General features: G+C 35.7%; 1 protein-coding gene across 23 annotated transcripts in view; it reads right to left on the reverse strand.

Moving 5' to 3' along the window:
• The window catches only part of CDC42BPA (CDC42 binding protein kinase alpha), a 326,652-nt gene that overhangs the window by 192,195 nt on the left and 120,520 nt on the right, over nucleotides 1–13,937 (reverse strand). For all 23 annotated transcript variants that reach the window (XM_089907512.1, XM_089907440.1, XM_089907467.1 and 20 more), the window contains exon 5: nucleotides 4,711–4,859. In XM_089907512.1, coding sequence (XP_089763638.1) covers nucleotides 4,711–4,859 — 149 coding nt within the window. The remainder of the gene's footprint in view (nucleotides 1–4,710; nucleotides 4,860–13,937) is intronic.

Genomic DNA, 13,937 nt, shown 5'->3' on the forward strand with positions numbered 1-13,937 from the left:
GCTCAGCGGCCATGGCTCACGGGCCCAGCCGCTCCGCGGCATGTGGGATCTTCCCGGACCGGGGCACGAACCCGTGTCCCCTGCATCGGCAGGCGGACTCTCCACCACTGCGCCACCAGGGAAGCCCAATGATGATTTACTTTTATTTCCCATAAGACGCCTTATCTACACTCTCATTATTTTCCTCCTAAGCTCTGGCTGTTCCTAACCTCTAGCTGTTCCTTCTTAGTTTGCTTCCTTGACTACTCCTACTCCACCCAGTCTCCAAAAACTGCAGCTCTTCAGGGCTCAGTCCTGGATCCTCTTCAATACTGACTCTGTTTCACAGAGTCAACTCAGCTTATCCCATGATTTGCGTATCATCTATGTGTTAATGGCACCCACATACTTGAATTACAGATATCAGCCTTACAGGTGGTAAGAAAAATCACTTCCTGGCAGGCCAGGAACCTAAGCAAATCTGTCAATCTTGAGGAATTCACCAAAGTTTATAAGAATTGCATATGTAACATAAAGAACTTCTGGGTTTGGTTTCCAGACTTCAGAAGAACAAGTAATCAAATTACTTTTTTCCTTAAAATCTTATTATTTTGAAGTCATTGCACACTCAAAGCAAATTGCAAAAACAGTACAATGAGTCCCATTACCCTTCTACCCAGCTTCCCCCCTTACTCCCTATAACATAGTATAGCTGTAGCACAATAGTAAAATGAGGAAACTGACACCTGTACATTAATGTTAGATTATAGACCTTAGTCAGTTTCCATCCTTTGTTTCAACCTTCGTGTATGTGTATGTAGTTCCATGCAATTTTATCCCACTCACAGATTTGTGTAACTACTACCACAATCAAGATACACAACTGTTCCATCACCACAAAAAAGAACTCCCTCTTGCTGCCTTTTTGGCCACGCAGCGCAGCATGTGGGATCTTAGTTCCTTGACCAGGGATCGAACCCATGCCCCCTGCAGTGGAAGCGTGGTGTCTTAACCACTGGAGCACTAGGAAATTCCCTCATGCTGTCTTTTTATATTCCCTCTCACTCCCCACACTCTTCCCTGCCCCCCTCCCCTGGAAACCATTAATCTGTCCTCTATCTCTGTAGTTTTGGTATTTCAAGAATGTTACATAAATGGAATCATACAATATGTAACATTTTGAGTTTTAGTTCTTTTCACTAAGCATAATGCCCTTAAGGTCCATCCAGGTTGCTGCATGTATCAGTAATTCATTCCTTTTTATTGTTGAGTAATAATCTGTTACATGTATATACCAGAGTTTGTTCAACCATCACCCACTGAAGGGCATCTAGGCTGCTTCCAGCTTTTTGCTATTACAAATAAAGCTGCTATGAACATTCATGTACAGGTTTTTCTGTGAATATAAGATTTAATTTTTCTGGGATAAATAGCTTAAAATGTAATTGCTGGGTCACACAGTAAGTACATGTTTAATTTTTTTTTAAACTTTCAAACTGTTTTCCAGAGTAGCTGTACACATTCTTATCAGCAACGTGTGAGAGATCTACTTTCTCTGCATATCAGCATTCAGTATTACCACTACTTTTTATTTTAGTTATTCTAATACCTTCTCATTGATATCTCGTTGTAGTTTTAATCTGCATTTTTCTAATGGCTAATGACGTTGAACATCTTTTCATGTGCTTAGTTGACATCTCTATCTCCCCTTGGGTGAAATGTCTGTTCATGTCTTTTGCCCATTTTATAATTGGACTGTTCAAGATTTTTAAATTTTGTTTTGAGAGGTTTTTTTTACAAAAATTCTACATATAAGGCCTTCGTCAGATGTGTGGTTTGCAAATATCTTCTCCCCTTCTATTGCTTGCCTTTTTATCTTCTTACCAGAATCTTATGTAGAACACGTTTTTAATTTTGATGAAGTCCTCTTCACTAGTTTTTTTTTTAGGGACCATGTTTTTGGTGTCGTATCTAAAAACTCCTTACCAAACCCGAAGTCCAGAAGATGTTCTCCATTGTTTTCTTCTAAAACTTTTATACTTTTACACTGTACATTTAAACCAATGATCCATTGTGAATTATTTTTTTGTATTTGTGTGAGGTTTAGGGAAGTTTGGTTTTTCTGCCTATTACTCTAGCCCGTTTGTTGAAGACTATGTTTCCTCCACTGAACTGCTTTTGCAACTCTGTCAGAATCAGTTGGGAGCTATTTGTGTTAGCCCCTGTCTGGGTCCTCTGTTTTGTCTAGTGGTCTATGCGCTTATTCCTCCACCATTACCAGCGTCTTGCTCAAGCTTAAGATAGCGATATAGGAAGTCCTAATATCAGGTAGAGTGACTCTTCCTAATTTATTCTCCTTTTTCAAAATCATTTTAGCTACTTTAGTTGTTGCCTTTCCATATACACTTTAAAATAAGCTTGCTTTTATCTTTAAAAAAATCTTCACTACGCTAAACAAAATTTTTGTTTATATCTTGTGTTTTGTGTCCCCCAACAGACTGGAAGCATCTTCAGTGTCAGGACTGTATGCTACACTTACTTAAAATTTCACATAGTTTAGCACAATGCTATTTATAAAAGAGGACTCAATAAGTATTTCCTCAGTAAAGCATTTGCTGAAAATATTCTATCCAGAAAATGGGAATCACATTTTAAGAAGCACATCGATGCATCAGAACATGTCCACTGACAGGCAAAGGGAAAGACAAGAAGGGAGGGAGAAGAGGTGTGGGAGTGGTCACAGGCTAAGAGTGTGTGTGTGTGTATGTGTGTGTGTGTACACGTGTGTGAGACAGTGGGAGAGAAAATGTGTTTGTCAATTTTGACAAGAGACACTATAAATGTTTAGATGTTTAACCTAAAGAAGAGATGACTTCAGAAGGCATGATGACTATAAGATAAACTGTATTATTATATGTGGCTCTGAAGGCAAAACTAGGACCAATGATTAAGAGAAAAAGAAATTCAGCTTAACACAAAGTAAAATTCTATAACATTGGGGCTGTCCAACAATGGAATAAATAGGATTCATTTAACATTAAGTATCTTGTAAAATTAGAGGTACTCAAGCAGCACTCAGGGCTGAAATGGATTACAATCCACATTTCAATATCGGAAAGATAGTTGTTACCAAGAATGCTGTCCTGAGAAGAATTATAAGACTGCATATATAGTCAGTGGGAAGGAGTCCTGTGATCAGTTAAGAATATTTGTCACAGCCTGACAGAAGGGAGGGTAACAGAAATACCTCATATTTACTATCTCTAATCTAGATGAATTATTTTCAGAAATAATAAGTCCTTGTTGCGAATTTAGATGTGAACTGAGTAAGGTTTCTCTAAACTCCACGAGTCTAAGACTAGCATTCTTTAAATGTTCAATGAAGTGATTTTTTAAAGTATTTTTAAATGACAGTCCTCAGCTAGGATCTTGGCTTACTGCTTAAGCAACAAAACAGCACTTTAGTTTCTCATCCAAATAATTCACTCTTGAGACAACAATACCATCTTAAAAACTGCATTGTGCTTTACAGTTTTCAAAGTATGTTCATGTTTTTGCTTTCAAGAAAATTTGTGACTATCAGATATCGACAGAGAAAAGCATGTGAATAGGAAAAGTCAAACTGAGATCTGAAAAATACAAAATTTTTTAACCAAATTATTCTTCTTTTAATCATGTCCTAAAACTTCACTACTAATTAAATCAATCAGCATAAGATACCCAAATCTTTAAAAAAACAAACTCTGAAACAGAAAATTTTTCTTCTTCCTACATTCTTGCTCTTCACAGAGATTACTCTCATTACCCACAACTCAAAAAGAAAGAGCCAGGCTTCCCTGGTGGCGCAGTGGTTGAGAGTTCGCCTGCCGATGCAGGGGACACGGGTTCGTGCCGCGGTCTGGGAAGATCCCACATGCCGCGGAGCGGCTGGGCCCGTGAGCCATGGCCGCTGAGCCTGCACTCCGCGACGGGAGAGGCCACAATAGTGAGAGGCCCGCACGCCGCAAAAAAAAAAAAAAAAAAAAAGAAAGAGCCATTGCTGTCTTTGAGCGTAAGTTATCACGAGTGAGGTCACTAGACCAGCAGGGGCAGAAGCAGCAGCATCACCTGGGAAGGTGTTAGAGATGCCAAGTCCCCAGACCCATCCAACCTACTCAATCAGAAACTCTGGAGTTTTAACAGCCCTCCATATGATTCTGACGCATGCTGAAGTTTTCAAACTATGGTCTTAGAAAATGGTTGTTTCTTTCCAACATGCCAGGATCCCTTCCCTTTCCCTGCTTCTCCTTAGCGTCTCTTTACTCTTTCTCACATTTTGCACAACCCAAAGATTTTCTCATTTGAGTGATCAATTCACCAATAACTTTGTGAGGATTTCCTACTTTCTTTCTTTTTAAAATGTGAGACTGCCTTTTAAACCATCCAATAAGTTTTAACATTTTTTACTACACATAAATTATTATGAGATGTTTACAGAGATTTTTAATATGTGTCAACAGGCATAAGAACAATCCTACACAAAAATCATTTTGTAAATGGACTGCTTTTTCATTCCATCTTAAACGGTATACAAAATAACACATTTGTAGGACATTTTTAAAATAAATCATTACACCTGTCAAACAGTTTACAAAGAAGCAAGTTTTCCATGGCCATCAAAATCACCACTTTCTTACAGAAACATCTCTTTTGACATTTATACAATCCGCTCCTTCACTGCATCTTACTCACCTGTGTACATAATGCAGTTGATGAACTGAATCAATTGCTATCACCATCTCAGCCAAGTAAAATCGAGCCATATCTTCAGGCAATCTATCTTCAAATTTGCTTAGTAGAGTAAGCAAATCCCCACCAACATAATAATCCATAACCAGGTACTGAGAATGAAAAATAAAATGTACTCAATAAATAAGGGGGAAAAAACAATGTATCTAATGTAAACCAAGGTCAAATAGCACTGGATCAAATACTTTTGTTGTTAATTAACAAGGAGCTGGGTAAGATGATCAGCAGCAGTCACTTATAAGTCTTGAAAATTTCATAAAGCAGTTAATAAATCTTCTAAAAACTGGGGCAGGAAACAATATAGGATTATCACTGCTGCTTTGTTGTTTTTTGCAAAGTAAAAATATGGAAAAGTAACATCATCACCAACTACAACAATAAACCACAGTTTTACCAACATTTCATAGAAGAATAAACATTTAAATTCTCCAAATAAATTTTTAAAACTCAGAATAAGACAGTCATTTACGTTGAATAAATTCATCTTCATCTCACTACATTTTCCTTATTTCATCTTGAACCAATAACAACTTTATTATGACCAGCACTTGGATCAGCATTTGGAAGCCACTGGCATATAAAATATATAGCAATTCTCACCACATGCTTCTCTTCCCATTTCTGATACTGTGCAAGTATCAGAATGGATTTTTCTTAAGTATACATAAACAGAAGCCAACTAATTTTAGATAGGAACTCTTATGGGTATGTGTGTGTGATACTGTGATTTATAATAAGAAATATATATTTTTTGGAATAGAGCAGAGAGTTCCTTAAAACCATTGGAATTTCCCAAGTGACAAGATAAAGGTGTCTTTTGTTATTTATAACAAGTCCCTTTCAACCACACCTAAGTTTATGTTAATGAGGTGACTTTTGGAAAACCCCTAGGAAACCTAAGGATGGGAGCTGGTTGCCAGGGAACCAACCAAGATTAGGGTATTGGAACTTTCAGTCTCACACCCTCACCTCCCAACCCCGGACCTCCAGGGAAAGGGACTGGAAGTTGAATCAATCATCAACGGCCATATGATCCAACAATCCCACTTCTGGGCTTGTATCTGGAGAAAACTCTAATTCAAAAAGAAACATGTACCCCAATGTTCACAGCAGCACTATTTACAATAGCCATGACATGGAAGCAACCTAAATGTCCAAGGACAGATGAATAGATAAAGAAGATGTGGTATATATATACAGTGGAATACCACTAAGCCATAAAAAAGAATAAAATAATGCCATTTGCAGCAACATGGATGGACCTAGAGATTATCATACTAAGTGAAATTAAGTCAGAAAGAGAAGGACAAATACCACAAGATATCACTTATATGTAGAATCTAAAATGTAACACAAATGAACTTATGTTCAAAACAGAAACAGACTCACAGACATAGACATAAACAAACTTATAGTTACCAAAGGGGAAAGGGGGTGGGAGAAGGGTAACTTATGAGTTTGGGATTAGCAGATACAAGCTACTGTACATAAAATAGATAAACAACAAGGTCCTACTGTACAGCACAGAGAACTATACTCAATATTCTATAATAAATCATAATAGAAAAGAATATGTATGTATATATATATAAGAATATATATGTATATATTGTATATATACATATATATGCATATATATACACATATATATGTATATATACATATATATATGTATATATAAGAATAACTGAATCACTTTGCTGTACACCAGAAACTAACACATTGTAAATCAACTATACTTCAATTTAAAAAAAAAATCAATGGTCAATTATTTAATCAATCATGCTTAAGTAATGAAGCCTTCATAAAAAACCAGCATGGGGTTTAGACAGTGCCCAGGTTGGCAAACAAGTGGAGGTGCTGGGAGAGTGGTACATTCTTGGAGAGGGCATGAAGCTCCATGCCCCTTTCCTTATACCTGCCCTACACATCTCTTTCGTTGGGCTGTTCCTGAGTTCTGTGAGCTGTCCTAGCAAAGCAACTGAATCAGAGGAAGGGGTGGTGGAAATCTCTGACCTATAGCCTGTAGGTCAGAAGCACAAGTAACAACATGGACTTCGGGCTGGGGAGTATGGGGAGCCATCTTGCAGGACTGAACACTCAACCTGTGAGATCTGATGCTATCTCCAGTTAGACAGCATCAGAATTGAGTTAAATTATAGGACACCCAGCTAGTGTGGGAGAACTGCTTGATGTGTGGAAAGCCCACACATCTAATGTCAGAAGTGAAGTACTGTGCAGAGAGTGCTGTGTGTAATGTAAATAAAAACAACAGAGTGTTCCTTTACAGCGTGTGTACACCAAAAAAGAAAAAACAAGGAGTATACACCAAAATGTTGACAGCGATTATCTCTGGGTTGTTAGATTACAGACTATGTCACAGCTTTTTGTTATTTTCTGGATTGCCTTATAAACATGTATTACATATACATGTGTATATTATGTTATGTCATGTTATGTCATGTCATACAGTGAGTGAAAACTAGACATAGTGGAAAGATGGACTTTGTAGTCAGAGAGACCTGTATTCAAATTCTGACTATGGGTTATAAGTGGCTTTTGAAAGATTAATTTCTTTGGCACTTTACTTTCTCATCTATATAACTACAATAATGATACCTTCTTCAGAGTATAGCACTTAGCATGATGGTTAGTAAATTGAATATATTTAGAATGTCAGTTATAATGTCTTAAAGTTCAGGTGATTTGATTATAGAATGGAGTTATTATTTCAAGGATATTACCAAGTAATATCTTATTGACATTAAGAGTTAAAGAGTCTTGAGAAAATTCACATTCTTTTTTTGTTTGTTTGTTTGTTCGTTTTTGCGGTATGCGGGCCTCTCACTGTTGTGGCCTCTCCCGTTGCGGAGCACAGCCTCCGGACGTGCAGGCTCAGTGGCCATGGCTCACGGGCCCAGCCGCTCCGCGGCCTGTGGGATCCTCCCGGACCGGGGCACAAACCCGTGTCCCCTGCATCGGCAGGCGGACTCTCAACCACTGTGCCACCAGGGAGGCCCCACATTCTTATTACTATACATTAGAACTACAAGCATGGGCAATTTTGTTAAATAAAAGAAACTTATTTCATGTTTTAAATCTTTGAAAGTTAGGGCAACAATGTATTTCAAATCCTGGTCTATGGTTTACTTGCTATATTTACTAGGCCTAATGTTTAACAGTCTCTGTCAAGAAGGTTAGAACAAAATAATTTAATGTAATAAAATTTTGTTAACATAAACATGTTGCTAGAATTGGCAATGGATGTAGAGCAGAAATCCACAGCTCTTACTTTAAAAAGAAGTACTTTGAGTATAGTAGCAAACACAGAAAGTTTTCAAACAAAAAACAAGTCTATATTAAAATTGGAGTCTAATATTTATACATAGAAAGTCATATAACATAACTCATTTCTTCAATAAACATTTACTAGGTGCCAATCAGGATATTTTTTGGTACCAAACAGAGGATAAAGAGATCAAAGGCTTCTACATCAAAGGCCTTCCTGTCTTGGAAGTGTACTTTTGCCACCCACGGTCACCATTTAAAACTTAGGCTCCTTGAGTCATCATCTATCTTCTACTTTCATCCACATACTGCTATGTGCTTCCCTTAATAAACCCATGGATCCCTTCACTTCCAAGCTTTCAGTGTGCCTTACTGAACCTCTTCTACAGTAAACAACGTCCTTGAGATAGAATAAAAAATGATGAATACATAAATATTCCTAGTTTTCCTTTCCTGCTGGCTGCTAAACAATGCTCTGGCTTTGCCTACTCACATTCTTTCCCCACCTTGTCCTCAGAGGTAAAGTAGCTGTAGTTAAGACAGAATTCAGCAACTGGGAGAAGCAAGAAGCAGAAAACACAAAAGTTTCTCAAGAGAAAAGCAATGAGTTGAAGATGAACTACACTTGCAATAGGGTTCTAGTGTTAGGGAGACAAAAATGCATCCAGAAAGGCAAACAAGTAATAACCTCACATACGAAAAAAGCCCCTTTTCCTCTATAACATATCCCAATGAATGTCTCTAAGTCATTCTCTTATGTTTTTTCCTTTGTTCACTACAACATTCAACTAAATCATCAAGGTCTTGTTGAGTCTACTCCCTGCTAAATCTCTGTGAAGTCCATCTACTTCCATCCCTACCCACTACCAACAATCCTAACCCAGGCTCCTGGCCTCTCGACTATATTACTACTACAAGTTTAAGACCCAAGTGAATAGCTTTCTATAATATATTTTATTCTGTAGATAATTTTCTTGGGAATGGAAAATAGAATACAGAATAAGAAAGGGACAAATAAATTCATTTGCTAAGTCCACAGATACTTAAGAACCTACTATGTGCTAACAATACACTTATGCAATGGAGATACTACAATAAATTAGACATAATTCTTGCCTTCACGGTATTTACAATCTAATGAAGAAGAAAACACAAATTAATGGGCAATTTCAGTGTAATATAAATCTTTGACAGGGATAAGAAGAGGGTATTGCTGCAGGCTCTTAAAGGAAAAGAACCCAACCTTTTAATCAGGTTCATTCATTCATTTGTCTGAAATTTATTTTTGTACAAGGTATGAAGACTATTTTCTTATAAACAGAGAGTCAATTATCTAAAACAAGTAGTTAAATATTCCATTCTTTCCCCCAGTTTAACTGAAATGCCCCCTCATTGTATTTTAAGACACTAATACACTTGGATCTGCTCCTGGGCACTCTATTCTGCTACAGCTGTCTATTTCTATACCAATATCATATTGTTCTCATTGACTAATTAGTAAAATTTAATATCCAGTAGGACAAGTTCTTACTTATAGACTACCTTTAAAATATTACTCAATATGGCAAAAGTGTCTTTAAACAAGTTTAAGAAAACCATAGACTGAGAGGCAATATTCATAAGACATGTCAAGGAGATAATAATCCTAACATAAAGCGGTCCTACCAGTTGTTAAGAAGAGGGCAAGCAATCCAACAAAACTAGGTTGAGGCTATTAACAGGCTATTTCCTCACATAAAAGGAAACACAATTAGCCAATTAATATTGGGCTGGCCAACAAATTCGTTCGGTTAGTGAATACGCTGTTCAATAAAGTTCTTCGTGAAAGTGAAAAATGTCTTTTATTTTTACGTAAAACTGAACGAACTTGTAGGCCAACCCAATACATAGTCAAAACCAAAGCAACAAAGAGATATCTTTCACCAATTAGATTAGCAAAATGATCATTACTGTTTCGGAGAAAGTGACTTAAAACAACACTGCTTTTTTGGAAGACGATCAACTACAACTATTTGGGAAAGTAATTTCACAGTATCTACTGAATTTTAAAAGGTGCATACCCCTTGATCCAGCATTTCCACTCTTAGGGATATAGTCAATTAAAATAAAAGCTCCAATGTGTAAGGCATATGGGCAAGTATGTTTACTGGACAGCACTGTTGATAACTGGAACAAGTAAGAAAGTATGAATAGAGATCAACAAGAAAACTGTTAAACGGATCCATTCAACATATCCATTCTATGAAATATGATACTGTTGCCCAAAAGAAAAATTAAATACATATGCCCATGAGATATTTTAAGCAACAACAGCAAGTTGCAGAGTAATATATACTTTGTAATCCCATTTTTATAAAAAGGAAGAAAATATACACATACACACAAACATTCAATTATACAAAGCGTAAAAAATGAAAGGATACAGCAAAGTTAACATTAGTTACCTCAAGAGGGTGAAATGAAAGATGAAGGTAAGGACTATTAACTTTTTAATGTATATAGATCTCTGTATTGTATAGAGGAAAAGACCTAGTCAAATCGAAGTTGACCAATGGAGTAAAGTTCTGCAAAAGGCCAAAGGTGATGGAGTCAAAGGGAAAGGTTGATAGGAATAATCCTAAATATAAAGATATAACTCATCCACATTGAGAAAAAAGATAAGAACAGGCCCAAATATGGATAAATTTGTATACGGGGGAAGGATGAAAGGAAATGCTGAGGTCAGAGCACAGAAAGTTAAGAAAGTTCATACTTGAGTAACCAATAGCTTTCATTTTTTCCAGGAAGTAGGGGGTTATAGAATGAGGGTGCAGGAATATTTGTATAATGTCCCTATACTGGAGATAGGGATCATAACTGTTATTCCTGCTTTATGGCTATGTAATAAGACACAATAAAGATAAATGATTTGCCCAAACATTACATTAAAGAGTAGGAAAGCCAGAACTCAGAGTTCTTGATCTTTGATCAGTTTCATTCTTACTCCAATTAAAGAAAGTCAGTGTTCAGTAAAAAAGCTGACAATACCCATGACATAAAAGAGTATGTGCTAAACATCAGAATAACAAATACGAAATTAAGGATACAGGCTGAGTCCTCAGAAATCTTGTATCCCTCCAAAATAAACAGATCTCTAGGTGTAGATATACACATCAGAAAATTTCCAACTCTGAATTTCTAAAAAATCTCTAATTCAAAGTTTGTGCTTTTTAAGGAACTACATTCCAAGGAAAGAATGCTAAAGCATGTGAAAACATACAATAAATAGATTGTGTCCAGAGAAAATACATTTCACAGAACAGATATGCTTTTAGAAGTCTTCTTACGGAGAATACCAAACTCCTTTGGTCATCTTGCTGTCACAAGAAGAGAATAATAGTCAATCCTTAGAGCCCCACCTTTTATTTATCCCTCCTAGCCCTTTTTTTTTTTCACTCTTACAAAGATACCTTTCCAATAATTTCTATCTCCAACACAAACTGGATTCCTGTAAAGAATTTAAAGTTCATATGACTAATCACAGTTTAATATTTAAATATCTTTCATCCTCTAATCAGTTTACAAATGCTAATTCAAAAAGCAAGATTTTTGCTTTAATTATTTTCCTATCTGTTCTTTTTTCTTCCTCAAACATAAAATAATAGGAAACAGTGAATAAGAAAATGTGAGGAAAAAAGAAATTTTCATTGATTTGTAATATTCTAAATGATATCTAAGTGATAAGAAGTTTATGTGCCCATATAGATACAACTAAGTAGGTTTGTATTTAACGAGTTTTTCTTAAGGAAAAAAATGTTCTAATCACACCTTAATATCATTCATTAAATTATGCAGGTTCTTCCTAAACAAATAAAATGCACATATGCTATGACCATATATTTTTTTCATAAACTGGCTATAGTGATATTTGAGCATATTACAAATGAAAGTCAAATTATTTACCACAGCTTCCTTGAATTGTATAGCTCTGTAAATCATGTTACTTATTTGACTGCTTTAGGGCTACTAGGGTTAAAAGTTATTTTGGAAAATAACTATGTATAATAAAATTTCTTTTGGGGTATCTAAAACAAGGCTTGTCAACATTTTTAAATGATTTTATTTTCTTATATTTCATGAATATTCAAAAGAAAATCTTTGATGATAACAAGACAATTTAGGACTCCTGACTCTTGAGACTAATAGACCATGAAGGTTTCCCTAAACTAAAGAAAAACTGCAGTTAACAGGAGAGCTGACTACTAGAGTATTTCAGTCCTCCTCCGGTTATTGTGGAATTTTAATTCTAATATAATTAACGGCTGATATATACACACAATTTCTTAGAAGTGTCTTTGAAAAAGAAATATTAATCCTAATCTCAAATGCAAAGAGCACAGATAAGACTAAATAACTCAGAGGAGAGAGAACGATGAGTCAGGCTTTTATTCATTGAAAATTTGGCAAAATTTTGCTATATAAAATTTGGCATTTGGACATTTTATTTCTGTATCTATATATATTTCTATATTTATAGCAAAATGTAGAGTTTTAAGCAATCCATAAATATACAGTGTTACATCTATCTACAGTAGAATTCATTGTCATAGTGGATTTTAGTCCTTATCCAAAAACTTCTGAAAAGTCATCATGATAAACTGTTATAATTTTGCTAAGCAAATACTTGGCATGTGTTCGATTTACTCTTAATTTTGCTGACAAATCTATGCAGATTATATTTGCACTGATACATTCATCCCTAAAATCTCATATAAGTATGGTAAATTCAAGTCAAATATTCCATTCAATTTAACAACTGAGCAACTAAGATGTGCAAAGCTCTACATTATGACTTTTAAACAATTCTGACTATAACCCACAAAAATAATATGGTTTATATGATTATTCAGTAACCATTATAAAAGAAATGTCATGAAACAATATTTACTCTTACTATGTGAACTCTGTCATTTCCTAGTCTATTTAATTTTTTAAATGCTGGTGTAACCTACTAAATTGATTTTATGACTCACAATTTGAGGTTTGAAAAACACTTTTATACTCTGGAAGCATGTACGGGATACAAAGACAAGTAATGACCCTGTTTGAACACCTGAACCTGGCCTGAAATCAGATGAACTTCACGGCTATTAAGTTACACTAACCTCTAATTATATTTTAGCTAAAGATAGCAGGGTTCATGTCATCTATTTAAAACTTTTTTAAGTTGTACCAAAAAAATCAAAGATATATACATACATAGGTTAATCATATAAGAGCAGTACTAAAAAATGTAAAGCTAAAATGAAATAAGAAAGATTAATTCAAACTGGGAATTCTGGAAATACTGTTAAGATGTAGAATTTGAGTACAATTCTAAAGTATTAGCTAGACTTCAACAGGACTAGTGGCAGGAAGAGGAAGGAGTGGCACTAGTATGAAAGATATCATGGACAATAAAAACTAAGACAGAAAGTAAAAGAGTACAGAGAATGCTCAAGAATGGAGGGTATTCCCTCCACTGAGGCTGAAACAGAGAATTTGGGCAGGCACAATATTTCCAGTCATATCTTTTTATTTACCACTATACTATATTTAACACTATTAATGGTTTTCTCTACCAACTCTCCTTTCAGTTTCCATGGTGCAGTATTTTGATTCTCTTTCTTGCTCTGACCATTTCCATTAGTTTTCTACTTCTTGGAGTGCCCTATCTCTGACTTCTCTAGGCAAACTTGCTTTCTCATTTTACAAGCACTGCTCAGTGATTCTCATTTACTCCTTGTATTCACTGTTATCTACAAAAGGCGTTGGCCAAGTTTTCCTGTAAAGGACCAGAGAGTAAATACTTTAGGCTTGGCAGGCCAAGAGGCAAAATCAAGGATATTATATAGGCACATATA

Source organism: Delphinapterus leucas, chromosome 1 (assembly GCF_059928025.1).
Source record: "Delphinapterus leucas isolate spDelLeu-1000000601 "Yukka" chromosome 1, BTC_Dleu_Yukka2, whole genome shotgun sequence".
Lineage (NCBI taxonomy): Eukaryota > Metazoa > Chordata > Mammalia > Artiodactyla > Monodontidae > Delphinapterus > Delphinapterus leucas.